We start from the raw sequence: 26,091 nt of genomic DNA, 5'->3' as shown, positions 1-26,091 counted from the left end.
TCTCTTACTTCATTCACGTGTTATGCCTACGACTTTCAGTTACTCTAATGAAATGCCCAAGAAAGCTACCTTTTTTTTTTTTTTTTTTTTTTTTTTTTGACAGGCAGAGTGGACAGTGAGAGAGAGAAACAGAGAGAAAGGTCTTCCTTTGCCGTTGGTTCACCCTCCAATGGCCGCCGTGGCCGGCGTGCTGCGCTGATCCAGTGGCAGGAGGCAGGAGCCAGGTGCTTTTCCTGGTCTCCCATGGGGTGCAGGGCCCAAGCACCTGGGCCATCCTCCACTGCACTCCCTGGCCACAGCAGAGAGCTGGCCTGGAAGAGGGGCAACCGGGACAGAATCCGGCGCCCCAACCGGGACTAGAACCCGGTGTGCCAGCGCCGCTAGGCGGAGGATTAGCCTAGTGAGCCATGGCGCCGGCCTGAAAGCTACCTTTTTAAAGAGGAAAGGTCTGTTCTGGCCCACAGTCTAAGGCTGGACAGCCCCATGCTCAGGCAGCTGGTGAGGGTGCCCTTGCTAGCAGAGTTCCAGGTGGCACAGAGCATTACATGATAAGAGCCAGCACTTGTTTATGTCTGTGTGGTTTCCTATAAAGCCACCAGGGTTTACTTCTAAGGGTTCCACCCTCAGAACCAATCAAATCCAGTCACCTCCCACAGGCCCCCATCTCAGAACATGATAATTGGATTTAGATTCCACCCTCTAGAAAAAGGAGGCGGGGGGGGGGCAGCGCTGTGGTGCAGCAGGTTAAAGCCCTAGCCTGAAGTGCCAGCATCCCATATGGGTGCTGGTTCTAGTCCTGGCTGCTCCTCTTCCGATCCAGCTCTCTGCTATGGCCTGGGAAAGCAGTATTAGATGGCCCAAGTACTTGGGTCCCCGCACTTGTATGGAAGACTGGGAAGAAGCATCTGGATCCTGTCTTTGGATCAGCGTAGCTCCGGTTGTTGCGGCCATCTGGGGAGTGAACCAATGGAAGGAAGACCTTTCTCTCTGTCTATCCCTCTCACTCTGTAACTCTACCTCTCAAATAAATAAATAAAATATTTTTTAAAAAGATTAACAGAAGAGGAGGGGAGGGAGAAAGAGATCTTCAATCTGCTGGTTCACTCCGCAAATGTTCTCAATGGGTAGGGTTGGACCAGGATGAAGCCAGGAGCCAGAAGCTTTTTCTAGGTCTCCCACCTGGGTGGCAGGGGCCCAAGTGCTGTCTTCTGCTGCTTTCCCAGGCCACTGACAGGGAATTGGATAGGAAGTAGAGCAGCTTGGACATGAACCAGCACCCACATGGGATGCTGGCGAGCCAGTCAGTGGTTTTACCCACTATGCTTCAATGCTGGCCAATTTCTTTGACCTTTTAAAAAACTGTATTCAGTTTACTCCTCCTTTTTCTTTTTTAAATATTTATGTGTTTATTTATTTATTTGAGAGAGCTTGATAGAGCAGAGACAGAGACAGAGAATCCTCTGTTAGTTCGGTGTTGGTTCACTCCCCAAATACCCACAACATCTAGGGCTGGGCTATGAAAAGCTAGGAGCCAGGAACCTCATGTGGATCTCCCTTGTAGGTGGTAGGGACCCAAGTACTGGCTCATCATCTACTCCTCCCAGAGTGCATATTTGCAGGAAACTGGATGAGAAGCTGAGATGGGACTCAACCCTAGGCACTCTGATTTGGGACCCAGGCACCCCAAGTGGTAGCTTAACCTGCTGTGTACCACACATTCCCTTACTTCTCCTTTTAAAAATGATGGTTTACTTTTATTTGACATGTAATAATTAAGTACATTTATGGGGCACACCATGCTGTTTTGATATATCTATGCATTGTGGAATGACTAACCTGAACTAATTAACATATACATTACCTTGATACTTATTTTGTGTGTGTGTGTGTGGTTTGAACACTTACAAGGCAAGAGCAGCCTGCCTTTCTGGAGTGCTGCATGAGGCTTCATGGCCATCCTTTTTTTTTTTTTTTTTTTTTTTGACAGGCAGAGTTAGACAGTGAGAGAGAGACAGAGAGAAAGGTCTTCCTTTTTCCGTTAGTTCACCCCCCAAGTGGTCGCTACGGCCGGTGCATTCTGGCCAGGGCACTGCGTGGATCCGAAGCCAGGAGCCAGGTGATTCTCCTGGTCTCCCATGGGGTGCAGGGCCCAAGAACCTGGGCCATCCTCCACTGCACTCCCTGGCCACAGCAGAGAGCTGGCCTGGAAGAGGAGCAACCGGGAAAGAATCTGGCGCCCCAACCGGGACTAGAACCTGGGGTATTGGCGCCGCAGGCTGAGGATTAGCCTAGTGAGCTGTGGCGCTGGCCTCGTGGCCATCTTTCATGATGAGAAATTCCTTTATTTATCTGCCCCTTCCACATGTGGTATAAGCTCTGGCATATCTGTATTTGTACCAGGGCTGGGTTTTAAGTGTCTGCATTAGAAATCAGTTTGGCTGCTAGTAAGAGACAGGTGAAACTGTAGTGCTTAAATACGAGGATCATTTCCCCTTCACATATTGAACACCTGGAGGGGTGCAGCCCAGGGCTGTTTGGGAGTTCTGTGATATCACTGAAGGCAAGGGCTCATTCCCTTTTTTCTTCCTCCAGCCTTGGTGCTGGCTTCCACGGGGCAGAATTGCCAGGTTCGAAACTTGTTGCCTGGGGTTGGGACAGAATGAAGAGAAGCGGAACGGCAGAGGGGATCTGCCCGCTCAGGAAGCCCTTTGCTGAAGCTCTGCCTCTCGACAGTCTCACGGTTGTCCTCAATCGCTTCAGCACTGCGGCCAAGTCCAAGGCTTCCTGCAGGGAGTCTCCCACAGGCCCACACAAGCAGCTCACACCCCTTTCGGAGCCGCACCTTTGGCAACTGCCCAGGTGTCTGCCACGTTGACCTTCCCGTCTTAGCCCAGGACGTGGGCATGGAGCCGGCGTCACAGGAATGCTCGCTTCTTCATCTTCCGTGCTGAAGGCAAACAGGTGGGATTCTGGGAGCCGACCCAGGACAGGGGCCCAGGCGATTTTTTCCCTACAAAGTCGAACTGCTGGGTGCACCCCAATGTCCATTTCCCGTCTTCCTTAGCTTCAGACCCTCTGTGCTGTCACAGACATGTGGGGAAGAGAAGATTGAAAGGCAGGGTGGGAAGTGTCACTCTGCTCCTACACCTGCATGTATGAATGTTAACCTTAATCCCCCCCCCCCCCCCCCGCAGCTCTGCTGCCACCCAGGGCAGGGGCAGGTCTGGAAGCCTTTGAGGGTCTGCAGCCAGGGGAAGCAGAGGTGGAGGCCGGGCAGGGGTGAGCAGGGAACTGCAGGCAGGTCCCACAGCACAGCGTGGGAGCCGTGGGGCCGGAAGCAGAGGCTGGGCTGAAGGCGCTCCTCCCCACAGCAGCCCGAGAAGGACCCTGCGTTTCCGTAGCAGGGTAGGGACCCTGATCCCAGGGCCTGGGAATTCCCTGATCCTCTGAGGGCCTCTGGCCTGAGGAAAGGCTGCCGCTGGGGCCACAGCAGGGAGAGAGAGAAAGAGAGAGAGAGAGAGACCTCAGCCAGAGCACTTCTGTTGAGGTAGAAACAAAGTATGGCGGAGGCTGCCTACTTTTAGGAAGTATCTTTCTTACTGTTTACACCGAGAGAGGGGCCAGGGGACAGAGCCAAGGGGACCTGTGCAGGCGGAGGCCAGGGCCTTGCAGGAAAAGGGAGGAACAACGAGAAGGGAAGCCTGGCCCTGGGAAAAACAGAGCTGTGAGTGGAGGACTGGGTTTTGGAGTGAGACAGAGCAGAGGGAGGCATCAAGCTCCTGGCAGCCCAGGAGCCTGTCCTCCTCCCTCCTCCTTCTTCCCTCCTTCCTTCTCCCTCCCCTGGGTGAGGGGAATCCCATTACACAGCTCCCACTCCCCAAAGCGTCAGTTCACCCTCTTCCCTCTAATGCACCTTCTTCTCCATCAAAATAGCCTTGTGTGTGCATGTGTGTGTATGTGTGTGTGAGTGTATGTGTGTGTATGTGCATATGTGTGAGTATATGTGTGTGTATGTGCGTGTGAGTGTGTATGTGTGTGTGTGAGTGTGTGTGTAAATACCAACTTTCATTTTTACTTTGTTGTAAAAAAAGACATGTGATTTTTGTGGGAACTATTGGCGGCATAGCTATGTGAATAGAAAATACAAGTCACCAGCAATTCATGGCCGCTGTCAACTCTAGGGGTGCTGTTCACTTTCTGTTTGTATTCTTACATAGCGCTGTCTTATACATAAAGCCGATTTTGTCTTGCATCATTCACTTATTTTATATAAGAAGCAGCTTTCATTCCTATCAAAATGCAAGACACTTGGTATCAAATTTCAACCAATCCTCCCCCAGTAAGCCCTACAAAGCAAAAGTGAGCAGGAGACACAGACACACAGACAAACTACTCCGCTGGTGAACCAGGCTACAGGGAAAGCCTGCACAGCCTGGGTTCTGTGCATGAGTGGCCAAAGGTGCTTCATGCTGCACACTGGCCAGGCAGCTGAGATGGGGCCATCGTGAACAGTAGGGGCGATGGTAGCACTCAGAGGTCACTTGTGAGTGCCCACTCCCACGGTGGGGCTCCATACCGGGCTGGCAAACTACGACAGGACTTAGACTGAACGGGGAGTCTGCTCAGAGCAGCCTCGAGCGGCAGCTCTCTCAGGAAGCAGCATCCTAGGCCAGGGAGGGCAGCCCTCTGGGATAAAGAGGTAGGGGCCACGAGCACAGTGACCCGCGAAGATGCGGAGCTCAGGGAGGGGTGGGTGGGAACTCAAGCCTGGCTTCAGGCCTCTGCAGGACTTGAAATCCAGGGGTCTGGGGAGATACAAGGCTAAGGAGTTCTTCACTATTGCAACAGAAGGGGGCGCCCTTGAGCAAGAACACCTGGAGGAGTCCCTGAGTAGCTGCTTCTTGCCTCAATCCCGCCCACGGAAACCTGCTTAAGAGGCAAACCAAAAAAGTATGCGTTTCAGATATGTGTAACAAAAAAGGAATAAGCACAGAAATCAGACGGTATTTTCAGTGTTGTGAAAAGGTGCATTGAAAGTCCCCTGCTTACAAAAACGCCCAGGAGGCAGATGTTGCCATAGAACAGATGAAAAGAATAACCTACTGCTTAAATGTGAAATGTTCAGATTTTCCTGGAACAACAAAAGAAGACCACTAATAGTAATAATAATGATAGTTGGGAATTATATGGCCAGCAAATAGGAGTGAAAGAGAAATTGCTAGCAGTCGAGATTAAAAGAAGAAATGTTGGGGCAGGCCTCCTGGGACATTGCATCCCATATCAGATTGCCTGGCTCAGGTCCCAGCCACATCATGATTCAGATCCAGCTGCCTGCTAATGCCCCGAGGAGGTAGCAGATGATGGCCCAAGTCCGTGGGCCCCTGTCACACACACTGGAGACCCAGATGAAGTTCCTGGCTCCTGGCTTCTGCCTGGCCCAGACCTGGCTATTTTAGCCATTTGGAGAGTGAATCAGAGAATAGAAGATCTCTTTCTCTTTCTCCCTCTTTATCATTCTGTCTTTCAAACAAATAAATCTTTAAAATAAAAAAGTAACAGAAAACATTGAGAATTAAAATGAAAAAATTAAAAAATATAAAAATTATAAGCATGTTTATGAAGAAGTGATTGATAGAGAAGCAAAAAAAATATAGTTCTATATGTGGGCTCCCCAAAGAAGAAAATAAAAACATGAAGAAAAGTAAATATTTTAAATTCAGTTCAGAACATTTTTTTGAAAGATTTATTTATTTTATTTGAAAGGCAGAGTTACAGAGAGGCAGAAACAGAGAGAGAGGTCTTCCATCTGCTGGTTCACTCCCCAAATGTCCACAATGGCCAGAGCTGGGTTGATATGAAGCCAGGAGCTTCTGGTCTCTCATAGAAGAGAGGTGCAGGGGTCCAAGCACTTGGCCCATCTTCTGCTGCTTTCTCAGGTGCATTAGCAGGGAGCTGGATGGGAAGTGGAGCAGCCGGGAGTTAAACCAAGTCCACGTGGGATGCCAGCACTGCAGGCAGCTTTACTTGCTACGCCACAGCTCCAGTCCCAGAGCACTTTCTTTCGAAGTATAAGCGCCTGAATCTGCACGCTGAAGGAGCATACCATGTGAATGTAGTGAGACATATCCCAGCCAAACTATTGCACTTTAAAAATAAAATATTATCCAGAGAGAAGATCAAGCTGCTGAGAGGAAGGCAAACAGGCTTCTCCACAGCAGCACGCAGCACAGGAAGACAGTGCAGCATGGCCTGCCAGACCCTTCAGGAAGAGGCGTGAACCGAGGAATCCAGCGCAGGCCTGCTGTCCAGCACCTAGAGAGACCACTGACAAACACCTTCAAACTTCCGTCTTCCTGAGCTCTCCCTAAGGGAGTTACCTGAGGGAGCCTGGCCCTCCGCGGTTGTCTGGGAAGTTCAGCAAAGCGGGAAGGTGAGGTATGAATGATAGGGGGCTGACAGAGGCAAAAAACATTTGCACAGATAATTTGTTGACCGAGGACCAACATGGCACCATGCCTGAAGAGGAAGTGCAGACAAATTCACCTGAAAAATAACTTTAAAATTCAGATTGGTTCATAAAGAAAATTCTGTTCTATTTAGTGTTCAAGGGACACACTTAAAACCAAGGAGTTCAGCAAGTAAACAAAGGAGCAAAAACAGGTAAATGCTGATCATAAAACAAGGATTGCTTCTCACTATTGGACCAGGTATGAATCAAATTTAAAAGATTTTAAATGACAAAGACAAGTAATTTTGTTAAGGGAAATGATAAAAAAAGATAATTATATGCACAAAGTAGTATGACAGAAACTTTTATAAAGCAGAAATTAAAGGATACATAGGAGCAATACAGAGAAGCACAAGAAAATAGTATAAAGAGGAACTAAATATTTTAATCAATAGGACAGTTCTAATATATGCACCAAATTCATTTTCAAATGTCCATAAAATTTTCACATAAATGATCATTATAAGCCCACAAAGGGCACCTTAAGAAATTCCAGAAAACCAATTTGGAATTGGCTACTTTGAATAATTATGGTGAGTTTGAGGCATTGGGGCTATCCCTGGCTTTCTTGTACCCAGCCCTGGGTGGACGTAGCACAGGGCAAGTATTGACTTGGTGTGTGACAGTTGGATGAAGGAGGTGGTGAGGGTATGGGCTTAGGATTGGTTGGCTTGTATGTGAGAGGCGGGCTTACTGATCAAGCTGTTTACCACCTCCAGGAATTAGCTAACTTTGTGAGGGAATTCTCTGCCCAGACAGCAAGCCCCTGAAGATTTATCAGTTGGGCCAGTGTTGTGGCACAGTGGGTAAAGCCACTGCCTGTGATACCAGCATCCTGTATCGTCGCCAGTTTGAGTCCTGGCTGCTCCACATCTGATCCAGCTTCTTGCTGATGTGCCTGAAAGCAGCCGATGACTCAAGTGCTTGGGCCTCTGCACATTTGAGAAGTGAACCAGTAGGTGGAAGATCTCTCTCTCTCTCTCTCTCTCTAATCCTGCCTTTCAAATAAATAAAAAGATTAATCAACCATAAATTACAGACATTAAAAATAGGGCTACTATGACAGTCTACTGGGAAAAAGACTGTTATGCTGCTATTAAGTTACGGTAGCTCCTGTTGTGGAGGAGCACACGGGAGATCGAAGTTAGTGTGGATGTTGGAAAAGGGTACTCGAGGTGCGCATTCCTGGTTTCTTCCCTCAGGTAGGACCTCATTTTCTGAACCTCTGTCCTCCAAAATGTCGGTGCTTAGACTCTGCTGTGATGGTTGTAGTTCCTATTACCACCTTTCACAGACGACACATTCTGACATGTTTATTTAGTTTTATAAGTGTGTGTGTGTGTGTGTGTGGCTCCTTTTAACTTTCTGCCTTCTCTCCATCCTCAGTGCTGGCTGCCTCATGACACAATAGATTCACGCATCCATCTCTCTTCTCTGGAGGAAGGTGTGGGAAAGCAAACAGGTTAGGTCTCCCCCACCCCACCCCAAGTTGTGCTGAGGTACACTTGACAAACAAAAATCCAGTGTGCACAAGTCAGTCAATCTGACACACTGCATTAACACAAAGAAGGAAAAACTCATGCCATAGATGCAGAAAAGCACTCATCTAAATTTAATATCCTTTCATTGGTTTTTTTTTTTTTTTTTTTTTTTTTACAGGCAGAGTGGACAATGAGAGAGAGAGACAGAGAGAAAGGTCTTCCTTTTGCCGTTGGTTTACCCTCCAATGGTCGCCACGGCTGGCGTGCTGTGACTGGTGCACCACGCTGATCCAATGGCAGGAGCCAGGTACTTATCCTGGTCTCCCATGGGGTGCAGGGCCAAAGCACCCAGGCCATCCTCCACTACCCTCCCAGGCCACAGCAGAGAGCTGGCCTGGAAGAGGGGCAACCGGGACAGAATCCTGCGCCCCGACCGGGACTAGAACCCGGTGTGCTGGCGCCACTAGGTGGAGGATTAGCCTATTGAGCCGCGGCGCCGCCTCATTGTTTTAATTTTTTAAAAAAGATCTATTTAGTTTCTTGAAAGGTAGAGTTACATAGAGAGAGAAGGAGAGACAGAAAGAGATCTTCCATCTGTTGGTTCCCTCCCCAAAAGGCCACAGCAGCCCGGGCAGGGCCAGGCTGAAGCCAGGAGCCGGGAGCTCCATCCACATCCCCCACATGAATTGCAGGTGGCCAAGTACTTGGGTCATCCTCTGCTCCTTCCCCAGGCACATTAGCAGGGAGCTAAATGGGATACAGGGTAGCCAGGACATGAACTGGTGCATGTGGGATGCCGCATCTCAGACAGCAGTGTAGCCTGCTGTGCCACCATGCCAGCCCCTGACATCCTTCTGTGATGAAAAGACTCTCCATGAATTAGGTGGCGAAGGAATGTCATCAACACAATGAAGGTCACATGTGACAGCCCATGGTCAACATCGTACTCAATGAAGAGCCGGGAGCTTTTCCTCTAAAATCTGGAACACGACAAGGACACCCACCCTCACCACTTCTACTCACCATAGTACTGGAAGTCCTATCTAGAGCAATTAGACAAGAGAAAGAAATGACATCCAAACTGGAAATAAAAAAGCTCTAGTGCTTATGAAGGAGCCTTCCCAAAGCCTTACTGGATGAATTCTATTTCCCTCCCTGGTTACCCTGTAGACAAAAGGATCCCTGATGTGCGGTCTTGAGCTAGAAATACAGGGGCTCTGTATGTTAGAGAAAAATTCAAGCTGGACTCTAACAACGCCATTTGTGTGTGTGCAACCTGATTGCCTTGATGGTACTATGTACCTGGCAATGTTCTAAGCACTTGTAAATATCCACTTTGTCTTCCTAGCAGTCATTTGATGCAGTACTGTTATATCTCCCTTCAGGGAGGGAGAGACTGAGGGTCAGAGAAGTTGAGGAGTCAGCTCAAGATCACACAGCTCTAAATGGTAGGAAATCCAACTTAAGAAGTTTGGCTCCAGGCGCCAGTGCGGTGGCTCACTTGGCTAATCCTCTGCCTATGGCACTGGCATCCCATATGGGCGCTGGGTACTAGTCCTGGTTGCTCCTCTTCTAGTCCTGCTCTCTGCTGTGGCCCGGGAGGGCAGTGGAGGATGGCCCAAGTGCTTGGGCACCTGCCCCCGCATGGGAGACCAGGGGAGGCACTTGGCTCCTGGCTTCAGATTGGCGCAGTGCCGGCTGTAGTGGCCATTTGGGGGTGAACCAACAGAAGGAAAACCTGTCTCTCTCTCTCACTGTCTATAATTCTACCTGTCAAATAAATTAAAAAAAAAAAAAAAAGAAGTCTGGCTCCAAGGTCAGGCCTCCTAAGTACTATTGTCTGCTGCTTCTTTCTCTTCCAGAAAAATAAATTACTGGATTGTGGGTGTCTGGAGGCAGAACTAAGGCTTCGCCAGCTGTGCTAGGGTACATCAGTGGTGTCATAGAGGTGTTTCATAACATAAGAATGTGTGTGTTTACATCCACGAGGCCAGCTCCATGCACCCTAAATTAGCTATGCACAAGAGCTCTGTGGTGTGGCTGAGGGAGGGCAGCACTGGTGTCCAGGCCGAGCTTCTCAGAACACAGTTACCAATGGTGGCTCACCCTGGCCCTTGCTGCTCCACGGCCCGCCCTGATGGCAGAGCCGCACTTGGGGGAAACCACAGAAGTGCAATGCTCAGGGTTCCTACCGTCGCCACCCTACACTTCACAGGGGTTGGGGGTGATCCCAGATCAGCCTCCGAGAGAAAGAAGCACTTCTCAGGAAATTGTGCTGAGGGAGGTGAGCCGAGCAGGAGGAAGGACAGAAGCGAAAGGGGAGATAAAGCTGCAGCGCACGCAGTCGGGACGCTCCAGGGACCTGAATTCAACTTCCTTCAGCTTCTACTGCAGGTTTTCATGCACAGGGACCCCCAGCTCAGTGACTGCTTTTTCATCAGCTGGCACATAGACATTGTCCCCAGTTACCATAGAGTGGTTATGAGCTTTGATCCAACAATAATCCACTCACAGTCATGACTGTGTTCTTATGACACATTATTTTTTTTTTTATTTATTTGACAGGTAGAGTTATAGACATTGAGAGAGAGAGAGAGACAGAGAGAAAGGTCTTCCTTCCATTGGTTCACTCCCCAAATGGCTGCTCTGGCCGGAACTACGCCGATCTGAAGCCAGGAGCCAGGTGCTTCCTCCTGGTCCCCCATGTGGGTGCAGGGCCCAAGCACTTGGGGCATCCTCCACTGCCTTCCCGGGCCACAGCAGAGAGCTGGGCTGGAAGAGGAGCAACCAGGACTAGTACCCGGCACCCATATGGGATGCCGGTGCTGCAGGCAGAGGATTAGCCAAGTGAGCCATGGCGCCGGCCCTTGACACATTATATTTTTAAAATATTTATTTAGTTACAAAGTAAATGGCATGTGTGTGTGTTGTGTGTGGTGTGTGTGTGTGTGTGTGTGTGTGTGTGTGTGTATCTTCCATACCCTAATAGCCACAATAGCCAGGTCTAGGCCAGGCCAAAGCCAGGATCCTAGACCTCCATCTGGGCCTCCCACATGGATGGTTGGGGCACATACACTTGGGTCATCTTCTGCTGCTTTTCCAGGCACATTAGCAGGGAGCTGGATTAGAGGTTAATCTGGGTCTTGAACTGGCAGCCATATAGGATGCTGGTGTTGCAGGCAGTGGCTTAACCTGCTGTGCCACGATGCTAGGCCTGCCAATATCTCTTTTTATGCTTATCAATGAGCAGAACTATAATCATTTTTTTTGCAGGCAATGAAACTGTACCTTAGGAGATACAAGGGGCCTCAGAAAGTTCATGGAACTTCTGAATCAATTGCTCTATTGTAGGGTCTTGCAATCATTTCTTTATTTTTTAATTTTTAAAAGATTGTATTTGAGAGGCAGAAAGAGACAGACATGCAGACACAAGAATGCGCATCCGCAAACAGAGACAGTGAGAGTGTGCTGCTCTCTGCTGTTTCACTCCTCAAATGCCTCCAGGGCATGGCCCCTGCCAAACCAGAAGCCGAGAACTCAGTTCAGGTCTCCCACTGCCTCCCAGGGCGTGCGTTAGCAGGAAGCTGGAATCTGGAGTGGAGCTGGGCCTCAACCTGCCACTCTGATTTGGAACACAGCCTTCTTCCCTGGCATCTTAATTGCTAGGCCAACCACCTCTTCTTGGCATCCTTTCAAGACTGTCTATTGAGAACTACCGGTGTGGACCTTGAATTTGCCTTCGGTCACGGGCCATCCGTGTTTATCTTGTGTTGAGGGTCAGCATGACTCCCTAGGTTCTCAGGTGTCTCTGCTTTTCCCTCTAATTTGCCTGGGAGCTCAAGGGCAGGAGCCAATGTGTATTAGCATTTTTCAGGATGAGGGCCAGTGCTGGTCACAGACCAAGGGGCAAGATGAAGATGGAGTTGAGGTTGTGTGTCATGGTGGCTGCTCCCTGTAGCTCATGACTTCATTTCTAAGTCCATGAGATTGTCACTTGAATTTTGAATGCTATGAGATTGGGACATTGTATTAATGGAGAGAAACAGAGTTGACAGTAATATATTCCTACAGAAATACCTTCCAGATAATTTTTCCCTACATCCAACCCCAATAAATGTATTCTGAGCTATAGTGAAAGAAGTTTACATAAAGGCAGTTAGTCCTTGGCTTGTAAAGGAAGGGAACGAAGGTTTGGCATTTAGTCACCATCTTGTCATGGTAGTTAAATTCATCATCAACATCAGCATCAACTGTGTCACCATGAGGCATTTATTTCTCACAGCAGATGTTTCTAGAAGTGCCTTGTTAGAAGGTAGATAACTAAATATATCTCATTAAAGTGAAGAAAAATACTTGACTACTAAAGGGAACTTTCTATACATGAGAACATCTAACACTAAATAATTTTGTCATTCTAAGTATCTGTGCTCTGTGGCAGGAGGAAAGTTTTCTTTCCAACTGATGGGCTGAATCATTGTGCATTTTAATTTTCTTGTACGTTAAGGCTAACTTACTTGGGGCTGGTATTGTGGTGCAGTGGGTTAAGCCACCACTTGCGACACCGGCATCTCAGATGCAGTGGAAGTTCAAGACCCAGCTGCTCCACTTCCAATCCAGCTCCAAGGTAATGAGTCTGGGAAAGCAGTTGATGATGGTCTAAGTATTTGGACTCCTGCCACCCAGGCTGGGGACCCAGATGGAGTCATTTGGGGAATGAACCTGCGGGTGGATGATCTCTCTCTCTCTCTCTTTCTCTCTCTCTCTGTCACTCACTCTATCTTTCAAGTAGATAAAATATTTTTTCAATAAAAGAATAGCTTGCTTGTTTTCTAGATGGTTTTTGCAGTTTATGTGCGCTGATATCTGTGTCTCTGCGTTCACATGCACAAGAGAAAGAGGTAGAGCACAGTGGCAGTGGGAGTGACGGTGAAACATGTGGGAGGGAGAGAGACTTTCTAAGAAAGGTATGATGTTGGCAGAAATAGACAGGACTACCAGGCCCCTCACTCTGGACTCTGTGAGACCAGCAGAATCGTAACACAACTCTCAAGAAAAGTCAAGACGTTATCCTCACTTCCTTGCGTACCAATCTGTGAGTCTACACAGCCAGCGTGAGGGATTCTTCAAGTGGTATCTATTTAAAAGCCTTTGATGCACCGGCTGAGGTGATCTCTTCCCACAGACAAGCACCCGCCCTTGCCTTGATCAAATTAAGTAAGAGAAACACTTTTTCTCAAGAAGCAGACTGAGGCCGGCGCCGCGGCTCACTAGGCTAATCCTCCGCCTAGCGGCGCTGGCACACCGGGTTCTAGTCCCGGTCGGGGCGCCGGATTCTGTCCCGGTTGCCCCTCTTCCAGGCCAGCCCTCTGCTGTGGCTAGGGAGTGCAGTGGAGGATGGCCCAGGTGCTTGGGCCCTGCACCCCATGGGAGACCAGGAAAAGCACCTGGCTCCCGGCTCCTGCCATCGGATCAGCGCGGTGCGCCGGCCGCAGCGCGCCGGCCGCGGCGGCCATTGGAGGGTGAACCAACGGCAAAGGAAGACCTTTCTCTCTGTCTCTCTCTCTCACTGTCCACTCTGCCTGTCAAAAAAAAAAAAAAAAAAAAAAAAAAAAAAAAAAAAAAAAAGAAGCCGACTGAGATCTGAGGCATAGTATGGTGGTGAATGTTTAACGAAGGGATTTCTATTGAAGAACAAGACACAGGCTGTTGCCAGATTCAGTGGTGTAAATGTTCCTCCCGCAGCTGGCTGAAAGCACCCCAGTGATGATGTTGAATACAGAGTTGAGAAAGGATGAGCACATTGGCTCCCCAGCTCACCACTGGACTGGGCCACCAGATCAAATAAGATTGGATCTTTGGGGAGGAAGACCCTTTGGCATCAGGCTGAAATTGTCTGAAAGAATATGGAGCCCCAAGTAGGGGTAAGTCTAGACATTATGTAGCCAAAAGGCTGTTTCTCATGGGGAAACCAGGGCTACCTCAGGAGAGGGATTAGAAAGAAGAGCACACAAAACTCCCCAACAAAAAGATGGTCTGTGACCATAGCCAAGGGATCCTTTGCCTTGAAGCCATGGTTTACCCAAAACTCAGGACACAGCTGAGAAAGAACGCGATTTACAGAATAACTCCTATCTCCTATAGAATTGTACCATCCTCCACAAGATCTCACTCCAAGAGGAAGGCTGAGTGTTTCCACATACCGCTCACTGGGAAAAAAACAGTCAGAGGAATGTCAGGGACAACCCCACACGTGCTCTAGTTGGGCAACAGCCACCTCCCACTCCTTCCAGAAGCATGGCTCACCAGAAGGCCAGCCCCAGGATCCCATATAAAACCTGTGCCTGCTGCCGCCTCCTCACCCACTTTGCTCCTGAGGAACGCATCTGTGGCTGTTGTCCGAGGCCAGGGTGAGTGTTTCTATGGCAATCCACATGGATGCGCTGAGCAGGCTGGAGACAGGCTGGAGAGTGACGCTGGGAGATGCAGAGTAGAGGGTGGAGGAGGACACGATGTAGGCCAGGACAGAGGTCAGGAGGCAGGGTTTGCTCTAGACAAAGCAGGAATCAGCCTAGGAAGGCTTGTCCCTGTGGGCAGAGAGAAAAGGGACAGGTGCTCCTCATTCAAGGGGAGCTGGCTCCAGCTATGTAGACATAAATTTATATTGGTACACATCAGGAGATGATAGTTCTACCAATTTCCAAATTTTATGCCTAGAGGGATGCATAGAATAGTGAGGGACTTGAATTATCCTAAAAATATCATGAGACACCAATTCCAGTTTTTTGAATGTGATTATATTTATCAACTCAATACATACTGAGAATATCCTAGAAACACAAAAGTGAAGAAGATAAACTCTGCTTCAACCAGGTCTCTGTAGATTCACTTATTCTGCCATCCCTCTGTGTTACCTTGGGGAAGCATGGCAAAATAGGAAACATGTTAATGCCTTTGGATACTTAACATCTGAAAAATTTCTGCTTCTTCATGCAGGTTGAGTCACCACAAGATGTCCTGTCAGCAGAACCAGCAGCAGTGCCAGCCCCCTCCCAAGTGTCCTACTCCGAAGTGTCCCCCTAAGTGTCCTCCCAAGTCTCCTGCCCCGTGCTCGCCTCCAGTGTCTTCTTGCTGCGGCTCCAGCTCCGGGGGCTGCGGCAGCTCTGGGGGCGGCGGCTGCTGCCTGAGCCACCACAGGCCCCGCCGGTCTCCTCGACGCCGACACCAGAGCTCTGGCGGCTGTACCTGTGGCAGCAACTGTACCTGTGGGAGTGGCTGTAGCTGTGGCTGTGGCAGCAGCAGTGGCAGTGGCTGCTGTGTCAGTGGCAGTGGCGGCGGCAGTGGTCAGCAGTCTGGGGGCTCTGGCTGCTGCTAACCTGGGCACCCAGGAGCAGCTCTGGAGGAACGGAAGGGCAAAGACCCACAGCACCTGGTGTTTTGCCCGCTTCCCCCTCTCTCGTCTCTCTCCTGATTCCATCCTTTGAACAAAAATGCAAAGTTTGTTTCCTGGGGACATTATCAATGGAACACTTTAGATCTGCCTTCTTTTGCATTCCTATCAATGTTTTTCCTCAGACTGTTAAAAAATCTTGTGAGGCATGTGATTAACAACAATAAATTTACTTATAAATCACCATTTGACTTTTTCTTGTTTCACTTTTCCTCTCAATCCCAATGCTTCTCTGGGTGGCAGAACATGTTTTCAGCTTACACTGTCTAGAGAGGATTCAACCAATTGAGCATGAATAAATTAAATTCACACACACACACACACACACACATCTCTGCATTTATGAAGCAAACGAATAAGAGGAGAATTAGAGTTTCACTTCTAGTAAAATCTTATGAGATGCAAGTGTGGACTTGACAGGTAGAATATTCTATTTAAGTAAAAATTCATTTCCTAGTTGATAAGTATCTATTGCAGGCAGTAGTCCCATTTCTCCCTGCCTTTCAGAGGGTTAGGATACGAGATTGGTCTCAATGTTGGTAGTAAACTGATGGGGGAGTTTACTAGTCTTATTTTTTTCTAACTTAATATTTCATTCATTTATTTTTGAGATAGCATATTTTGAATTTACATTATAGTCAAAGGCTTATTGTTTCCACTAAATAAAGAGTTAAACAAATAAAAATAAAAAAGGCACAGTCTGGCAGAAAACTAGGCAAGGGCTATAAACAGTAATCAAAGGAAAAGATGTTAACTTCACTCATATAAAATAAATTTTAAAATACTCACAACATCATTGACACTATAGTAGTATATAATTCCTATCAATTTGTTTGGCAAGGATTTAAAATAAAGTTTGACAAAACACTGTATTTGCAGCACAACTGATATGCATGGGCATTTAGAAAAATGTCCCACATATAAAGGAGAACACGTGCCATTTGTCTCGTCTGCTTATTTCACTCAGTTGATGTCTTCCAGTTCCAATTACTTTGCTGCAAATTACAAGATTTCATTCTCTTTTTTTTTTATAGCTGAACAGTATTCCATATATGTTTATATATCACATTTTCTTGATCTGATTCTTCTGATGATGGGCACCTTGGTTGATTCCATATTTTGGCTATTGTGAACATTGCTGCCATAAACATGGTGGAACAGACATCTCTTTGATATAACGAATTCAAGTCTTTTGGGTATAACCCAGGAGTGGGATTGCTGGATCATATGGGAAGTCTGATTCTAGTTTCCCACATTGGCTGCACTAATTTACACTCCCACCAGTGATTACAAGAGTTTTCCTTTCTCTACATGTTCCCCAGCATTTGCTGCTCTTTATCTTTTGGCAATTAGCTGTCTGACAGGGGTGAGGTGAAATTTCATTATGGTTTTGATTTGCATTTCCCCAATGACTACCGATAGCATTTTCTCTCACATATTTGTTACCCATTTGTATTTATTCTTTTGAGAATTGTCCATTCAGGTAATATGTCCATTTCATAACTAGATTGGTTATTATTTTGTTGAGTTTGTTGAGTTGCTGATGTATTCTGGATATTAATCCTTTGTCAAATAAGTAGTTTGTGAATCTTTTCTCTCATTCTGTCAAGTGTCTCTTCACTCTACGGATTGTTTCCCTTACTGTGCAGAAGCTTCTGAGTTTGCTGTAATCCCATTTGTCTGGTCTTGCTTTCATTGCCTGTACTTTGGGGGATCTTATCTATATGCCTTCAAATACAGTATTGTCAAAGTGTTTCACCTACATTTTCATCTAACAAATTCATAGTTGAGATCTTAAATTTAGTTCCTTGATTCATGTTGAGTTGTTTGGATGAGAAGTAGGGGTCTAATTTCATTCTTCTACATATATAGGTCTAGTTTTGACAGCAGTGTTTATTAAAAGACTATGCTTTTTTTGATGTGTGTTCTGGGCATTTTTGTTAATTACCAGTTGTCTGTACATACATGGACTAATTTCTAGGTTCTCTGTTCTTTTGCATTGATCTATGTGCTGGTTTTTATGCCAGTACCATGCTATTTTAATGACTATAGCTTTGTAGTAGCCTTTGAAATCAGGTATTGTGATGTCCTCAGCTTGATTATTATTATTATTTTTTTTTTTGCACAGGATCTCTTTGACTATCCTGGGTCCTTTTGCTTCCATATGAATTTTAGGATTGTTTTCTCAAATGCTGTACAGATGTCATTAGTATTTTGATAGAGGTTGCATTGAATATGTAGATTGCTTAAAGAAGTACAAACATGATAATTATATTAATCTTTTCAATCGATGAGCAAGGCATACCTTGTTTTTGTGTCTTGGTAATGTCTTTTATCTGTATTTTATAATTTTCATTTTAGAAATCTTTTATCTTTTAGTTCTTTGGTTAAATTTGTTCCTAAATATTTGACTTTTTGTAGCTACTATGAATGAAATTTATTTCTTGATTTCTCTTTCAGTAAGTTCATTATTGATGCATAAAATGCTACTGTTTTTCATATGCTGATTTTTGCACCTGCAACATTACTGAACCAGTTTATCAATTATCAGTGTTTAGGTTTTCTATGTACAACATCACGTATATCATCTGCAAAGATGAATATTTTGACTTCTTCCATTCCAATTTTGATGTACTTTCTTTCTCTTCTCTAAGTGCTAACATTTGTGTTTCTGTGGTATTGGTTGTAATGTCTCCCTTTTCATCTCTAATTTTATTTATTTGAGGTTTCTTTCTATTTGTATTTGTTACTCTGGCTATACTGATCGTAATAGCGGTTCTGATCAATGATTTTGCTTGCATACAGCAGCCCAGTTAAATGAACCAGTGGTGAAACTTTTCTCCTCACCCTCCCTTCCCTCCTCCACTCCCTTCCCTTCTTAATCTTCTCTCCCCCTCCTTCCTCCCTTCTTTCCTTTCTTTCTCTTTCCTTTTTTCTTTCTCTTTCTTGCCTTCCTTCCTTCCTTCCTTCCTTCCTTCCTTCCTTCCTTCCTTCCTCTCTCCCTCCCTCCCTTTAATTTTCTTTCAGAGAAGTGTACCTACAATGACCCAGCTTTCTTCTCCACCGTCTGTCCTGGAGACACAAAGCCCTCATTACACACTGCTGACTTAGAACTCTCAGTAATGCACTAACACTACATAGGGACCGCACAGGACAGACTGGAAGTGCACCCCCTTCTGGTCTTGTAGGGAACACAAACGACTTCATCTAGAAGTTGTTGAAGAAGTTGTCATGGCTCGCTGAGAAATCTCTATTCAAATAAACTTTAGATTTAGATTAGATTTGTGATTGATTTAAAGTTTTGTCTCTTCAGGCTATTATAGTATATAAGATCTGTGAATATGGGGGCTGCACTGGTCATTGTCCAGTCAAAAATGCAGAACCACTGAGAATAAATATTTCAGAAAGAGAAGCATGTAAGGCAGAAATTCATTTCAAGCATCTTGGACTGATGAGAAAAGCCAAAGCACAGGGATTGTTTTCCAAATGTCAGGAACAATTAGCTTCCTATGATAGAGGAATAAAGTGACAAAGATGTTATCACGAGAAGATTAGGGAGCAGCCTCTAGCTCCGGCCACAGTCCACACTTACTACTGGCCTTGTGGCATTGCTCCCACTCCCCCTGCTGGAACTATGCATCTGCTGCTCCCCAGGACTGAGCTAAGGCCCATGCCACTGTTGATGCTCCTGGGACCACTGCTGCTGCCCTCCCACACCTGCTGCAGCACCGGATAGAAAATGGTCATTACCGGCCTCTCACCTCCCATGAACAGAACCAGCCAGCTGGTCAGGGCATCTGGTGCATGGCAGTACTCAGGCTTCTAGTCCTGGTAATCTGAAACAGCACACAGATACCAGGACAAGGATGCATGGTAACAGACAGCATTTGGCATAGGGGCCATCTCCGTCTCCCTCACCATCATAGCCCCAGTGTGCAGCACATGGTTCCGGGAACAAGTTAGGTTCCTAATATTAGTATTTAACTGAGGAATAGATGCTCTGATGCTTAAGCTCAGGGAAAGGAGTCAATTTAAAAACTGATACATTTCTTTAATATCACCTCAAGGAAAAAGTAATTATCTCTACTAAGTCTTAGAAGTCATAGCAGACACTATTCTTGTTTATGTGATCCCTTTGGTTCTTAGTCCTATCATTATGATCAGTTGTGAACAGAAATTGATCACTGGGACTAGTGAGATGGCATTGGTACATGCCACCTTGATGGGATTGAATTGGAATCCCCTGGTATGTTTCTAACTCTACCGTTTGAGGTAAGTCAGCTTGAGCATGTCCCGAATTGTACATCTCATCCCTCTCTTATTCCCACTCTCATATTTAACAACGATTACTTTTCAGTTAAGTTTCAGCACTTAAGAATAATTGTGTATTGATTACAGTATTCAACCAAAAGTATTAAGTAGAACAAACAAAAAAATACTAAGAGGGATAACATATCAAGTTGCTCATCAACAGTCAGGGTGAGGGCTGATCAAGTCACCGTTTCTCATAGTGTTCATTTCACTTTAACAGGTTTCCTTTTTGGTGCTCAGTTAGTTGTCACCTATCAGGGAGAACAAGTGGTATTTGTCCCTTTGGGACTGGCTTATTTCACTCAGCATAATGTTTTCCAAATTCCTAACAGGGATCACTTTTCAGTTAAAATTTAAACACCCAAGAATAGTTGTGTGTTAATTACAGAGTTCAACCAATGGTACTAGAACAAAAAAATACTAACATGGATAAAGTATTACATTGTACATCAACCGTCAGGACAAGAGCTGATCAAGTCACTGTTTCTCATAGTGTCCATTTCACAACAAGTTTCCCCTTTGGTGCTCCTTTAGTTGTCGCTGACCAGGGAGAACATATGATATTTGTCTAAGAACCAAAGGGATCACATAAACAAGAATAGTGTCTGCAAATACTAGCTGATAGAATCAAAAAGGGAGAGAACGATCCAACATGGGAAGTGAGATACACAGCAAACCCATAGAATGGCAGATGTCCTAAACAGCACTCTGGCCTCAGAATCAGCCCTTAAGGCATGTGGATCTGGCTGAAAAGCCCATGAGATTATTTCAGGCATGGAAAGCCAAGACACTCTGGCAAAAAAAAACAAAAAAAAAAAAACCTAAATGAAAGATCTCCACGAGTGAGATCCCAGTGGAAAGAATGGGTCATCATCAAAGAAGGAGGTACCTTTCTCTGAAGGGAGGAGAGAACTTCCACTTTGACCATGGCCTTGTCTAAATATGATCAGAGTCGGTGAACTCAGGGGGCTTCCACAGCCTTGGCAGCTCATGACAAGAGCCTAGGGTGATTACTGATGCCATAAACAAGAGTGTCGGTTTGTTAGGTCAACAACAGGAGTCACTGTGCACTTACTCCTCATGTAGGATCTTTGTCCTTAGTGTGCTGTACATTGAGATTTAATGCTATAACTAGTACTCAAACAGTATTTTTCACTTTATGTTTCTGTGTGAGAGCAAACTTGAAATCTTTACTCAATGTATGCTAAACTGATCTTCTGTATATAAAGCGAATCGAAAATGAATCTTGATGTGAATGGAAGAGGAGAGGGAGTGGGAAAGGGGAGGGTTGCAGGTGGGAGGGATGTTATGGGGGGGGGAAGCCATTGTAATCCACAAGCTGTACTTTGGAAATTCATATTCATTAAATAAAAGTTAAAAAAAGAAGAAGTCATAGCAATGATTGGAAGATAAAATACTTACACCACATCTGACTGGGATTTCTTGAAAGACTGCTAAATTACTATCAATCATAAACAAATATATGAATGTCATGAACCCACTGTTAGACAGTTAGACAGCAGTATGTAAAGAGGTGAACATATTGTTTCTAATTGCTGATTAGCCCAAGAATGCAAGGTAGGGATCACTGTTAGGAAACACACTTCTCTAAATTAGTGTGTGAGAAGAAGATGCAAGGATGAGACCTGATTACACCGCCGCTCTCTGGGAGCTTTCATTCTAGCTGGAAGGACAGATAACAGAAGATCAATTTGTAATGTGTGCTGATAGCAAAAAGGGAGCCAGGAGAGTTGAAATGGAGCATAATAGGGTTTATGTTTTGTTTTCTAATGTAGTCAAAGAAGGCCCTTTGGAGGGCTGGCATTAGGCAGGACACCAGTGGAATGTGTGAGTGGCCAATTCGCCATTTAGGAGAGACTTCTTCCAGGTAGCTGGAAGAGTAAGCATGAAGACTGTTAGTAGTGAGTGTGCGTGACAGGCTGGAAGATAAGCAAATGGAGTGAAGTGGGCAGAGACTAGAGACTGTGGGTAAGAGGCTAAGGAAATGCTGTCAGAAAAGAAAGCAGGATCAGACAAGACTCCGTCTCCCACAGCCTGGAGACCAATTTTGTTCTAAGTGTTGCTGTGGGGCGCATAGATTAAAAACACAGCAAGACTTTTGAAGTCTAATTAGGAGACTTTATTAGCCAGCCGATGTCCAACGTCTCACAGGACCCGGAGAAGTCAGCATCAATTTGCAGAAGCCGGCGCAGGATTTAAGTACAAAACCTTTTCTTATCAGTCACTTATTCAAGAGCAGGCACAGAGGCGAGAAGCCGCTAGCCAATCAGCCAGTTTCTCTCTAACTTTGTTTCTTTGAAGAATATGTAATGATTCAGGGCTGGTGCTCTGGTGTAGTGGGTAAGGCTGCTGCCTGCTGTGCTGGCAGCCCATATGGGCACTGGTTCGAGACCTGGCTGCTCCACTTCCGATCCAGCTCTCTGCTGTGGCCTGGGAAAGCAGTGGAAGATGGCCCAAGTCTTTGGGCCCCTGCACCCACGTGGGAGATCCAGAAGAAGCTCCTGGCTCCTGGCTTCGGATCAGCACAGCTCAAGCCCTAGTGGCCATTTGGGGAGTGAACCAGCGGAGGGAAGACCTCTCTCTCTCTCTCTCTCTCTCTCTCTCTCTCTGCCTCTCCTTCTCGCTCTCGGTGTAACTCTGACTTTCAAATAAACAAATAAATCTTAAAAAAAGTAACTATTCAATTTCTCCCTGTCAGGGTGAGGTGCCACCTGTGTTTTCCTGTGGCTGCAGCCAGGAGGCAAGAAGAACCATAGTCTGGTGGCTTTGGCCATTATCAAGCAAGCAGAGGTATGGAAGCCAGAAACAGGCCAGTTACAAACCAACATTTATTTTTATGAAGAACAGGCCCTGCTTTTAAAAGAACCAAACAAAATAACCTGTAGTCTGTAACCACCTGGGCATGCTATCCCTTGTAGACAGTTTAAACTTTTGAGTCACCTGTCACAGGGCAACTAGAGCAAGAGGAGATTTGAGAAGAAGAGGGAACACACACTGCTTCAGCACTGTGCACGATAAACACATTCATCAGAAACAGAAGGAGGCCCATGGGAGAAGCCCAGGCACACACTGCAGCTCCTGTTCAAATAGCTGTGGCCTTCTCTTCTACCTGCTGGTCAACATTGTATCAGATTCCCAAGCCATGTGAGAATGCAGAGAAAAATATATAAGCTACAATATTTTATTATTTACAAATGACATTGCCTGCTTTGGAACCTAATAAAACACTTGGGAAAATATTAGAACTAATGTGCAGGAAAATGTACCAATATCAAGATCAATATGCAGAAATCAGTAGATTTCCTAAATGTCTGGGAAAAAGAAAAACCATGGGTGGACCGGAGCATTCGACACCCAACACTGCTGGGTTAAGCTGGAACACGGTCCTCCAAAGGCTCTCATTCAAATCCTGGAGCCTGCGAAGGTCGGCTTCCAGGACAAGGAAGATTATTTGCAGATGTTATTAAATGATAAGTCCTGGATGAATCCGGATTATCTGAGTGAACCCTAAATTCACATGTATCCTTACAGAAGAGAGAGAGATGGAGATTTAAACCAGACAGAGGAGAAAGAGGCACCGACTGGGCTGAGGAAGCTCCGCGCTGCGCTGACAGGTGCTGGCAGCCCCTAGAAGCTGGAAGAGGCAAGGCTGGGATTGTCCCCCTGCAGCTGCCAGCAGAGCTGGGGCCCCACTGCCGGCTTCGTTTCTGCCCAGGGAAATGGATTTCAGACTCTGGCTCCAGAGCTGTGAGAAGATAGATTGCTGCGGTTTTAAGCCGCCACGTTGTGGTAATTTGTTACAGAAGCTACAGGAAACCAATGCAATTGCCAAATATTGTAAAGAGCACTGAAACACACCCAGGGAGAACTGGGAAGAAAGTCTGAAAACACTTTTTAAAACTGTGAAGAAGAACTGGATGGATGTTGAGAAATACACCATCTATATATTAGGTAACAAAAACTTGGAAATATATTAGTTTTCTTTAAAAGTAGCCTAAAATTTCAAAAAAACTTAATCAAAGGATTTTTTTACTTTAGTTTTAAAAATAGTGTTTGAAAAGCTGATTCCTGGGCATATTTGAAAAGGCCAGTGCTTGGTGATAGCTAGAAATGCTAGAGATAGCATAAAGAAGAGGAAATTTACGTTTCTAAAGCTTCACAGTGAATGTATGATTACTAGCAAAGACACAAAATAAAAGACTCAAACAACCCCACAGATATTTAATAAGTTTCCTATGTGATAATGTTGGCCTTCTGAGGTTACAGGGAGAGGACACTGCCCTCGCTTGTCATCCGGAGGCTCACTTGCCAGGAGCTGGGAGCTTGGTTCCCGCTGCGACCTTTAAAGTGACTGCAACTGTTTATAGTCTACAAAAACTTCATTCCTGCAGTTCACAAAAAACAGTTCTTGTCCTGCCTATAAATAATCAGTGCTCCGATTATTTTCTCCCTTATTGACACCATATTTTGGCATCTTTTGCATTTCCCTGTAACGGACTCATCTTCCTACCGTTCCTCTCCTGAAGACTGCCTCCTGTGGCCTTTTCTTCCCCCTGTCTTGATTACTCCTCCTTTCCTGCATAAGCAGGAATAAGAAAGAGAAAAAAAAGACAAACATTCGTTAAAGACTGGAATCTTTACATCGGCCGTGACTTGTTTCTAACCACGCTTGGAGCAGAATCGTTGCCATTTAAGGTGCTGGAGAACTGAATATGGTCATTCATTCAATCAAAAGGCAACACTGAAAGAAAACCTTTCACTGGGAAAATCAAGATGCCATATGAAATTTGAAGGAAGCCAATTTGCTGAAAGAATCAACATAAATAATGCCTGTGATTCATTCTTTCTGTCTCATTTGAAAACTTTAATTGGCATATAGAATTGTTCACATGTGTATATATTTATGGAGTAGCACATGATTTTCCAATATGTGTATATCATGTGAAACGCTGGAATCATAAGCATATCTGTAAGCATATCTGTCTCTTCAAAACATTCTGGTGTAAACATTCAACATCTTTTCTTCTGTCTTTTTTAAAACACAACACATTGCTATCTTAGTCACCCTTAGGTGCAGTAGGACACTAGAGCTTATTTCTCCTTAGTACCACTTAGTAACCGTTTGTGACTGAGTCTTCCCCAGCCCCTCCATCCCAGTCTCCCACGCTCCCCATATTCACTATTCTACTCTAAACTATTATGAAATCAACTTTTGTAGATTCCACATGTGAGTGAGATCATGGGATCATCTCTTTTTTTCCTTGTCATTCTGGCTGAAGGGTTGCAAAATGTATTGGTTTATTTTTAAAAAGTCAGTTTTTAGTAGTATTTTCTCTACTATTTTTCTGTTCTCAACATGATTGACTTATGATATTAATTCTTTTATTCTCTTCATTTTGTCTTTGGTTTCGTTTGATGTACCTTTCTTGGGTTCTTAAGAAACAGGTTACGTTATTAATTTGAGAGTTTTGTTATTTTCTACTATAAGCATTTAATGCCATAAATTACCCTTGGAGCACTGCTTTAGCTATATCCAATAATCTTTGATGCTCTGTATTTCAATTTTCATTCAAATAAAATATTTTCTAATTGCCTTTGCAACTTCTGCTTTGATTCTTAGGTCATTTAGAAGTGTGATCTTTTAAAATTTTTTTGTTTATTTATTTGAGGGGCAAAGAGAGAGACATGCATACGGAGCTGCTATCCACCAAACGACTCCATAAATACCCACAATGGCTGTGGTGGGCCAGGTCAATCCAGGTTTTCCCATGTAGATGGTAGAAGCCCAACTACTTGAGCCGTCACTGTTGCCTCGCCAGCTCCATATGAGCAGGAAGTTGGAATCGGGAATCAGAGCTGGGAATTGAACCCAAATCCTCTGATGTGAGACACGGTCATCCCAACCAGCATTTTAAGCACCATGATAAATGCCCACCTCAGATAAGATGTTTTATTATTCTATGTCTTCAGAGCCAGAGTTTATTTTATGTTTATAGCGTGTCTCAATTTATACTAGCTATTTTTAAGTGTTTAATTGACTCATGTGACTATAGGCTACTGTATTGGACAGAAAGATGAGTTAGAGAGAGAGAGATCTTCCATCCACTGGTTCACTCCCCAAATGGCCGCAATGGCCAGGGCAAAGCCAGGCCAAACCCAAGAGCCAGGAGCTTCAACCATGTCTCCCATGTGGATGCAGGGGCCCAAGCACTTGGGCCATCCTCCACCACTCTCTGAGGTGCATTAGCAGGGAGCTGGATTGGAGGTGGGGCAGCCAGGACTCAAACCAGTGCCCATATGGGATGCTATCACTGCAGGTGGAG

At 45.5% G+C, this 26,091-nt stretch overlaps 1 protein-coding gene across 1 annotated transcript; it reads left to right on the top strand.

Annotated features, from left to right (window-relative positions):
- The first annotated feature begins 14,239 nt into the window (after nt 1-14,239).
- LOC103350244 (late cornified envelope protein 4A) lies at nt 14,240-15,619 on the top strand. The gene is made up of 2 exons (XM_008265567.4): nt 14,240-14,396; nt 14,983-15,619. Exons 1-2 carry the CDS (start codon nt 14,284-14,286, stop codon nt 15,359-15,361), a joined length of 492 nt encoding a protein of 163 aa, XP_008263789.2. The 5' UTR covers nt 14,240-14,283; the 3' UTR covers nt 15,362-15,619.
- Nucleotides 15,620-26,091: the final 10,472 nt, after the last annotated feature.

The sequence above is a fragment of the Oryctolagus cuniculus genome, chromosome 7 (genome assembly GCF_964237555.1).
Source record: "Oryctolagus cuniculus chromosome 7, mOryCun1.1, whole genome shotgun sequence".
Classification (NCBI taxonomy): Eukaryota; Metazoa; Chordata; class Mammalia; order Lagomorpha; family Leporidae; genus Oryctolagus; species Oryctolagus cuniculus.
Note: the sequence above shows the minus strand (reverse complement) of the source record. Positions and strands in the feature narration are given on the sequence as shown.

Excerpts from the sequence above, each read along its gene's own strand:
- LOC103350244 (XM_008265567.4), top strand. The coding sequence starts at position 14,284 with ATGGCTCACCAGAAGGCCAGCCCCAGGATCCCATATAAAACCTGTGCC. Across the intron at positions 14,397-14,982 it reads GGCTGTTGTCCGAGGCCAGG|GTTGAGTCACCACAAGATGT; the intron begins GTGAGTGTTTCT and ends TTCTTCATGCAG.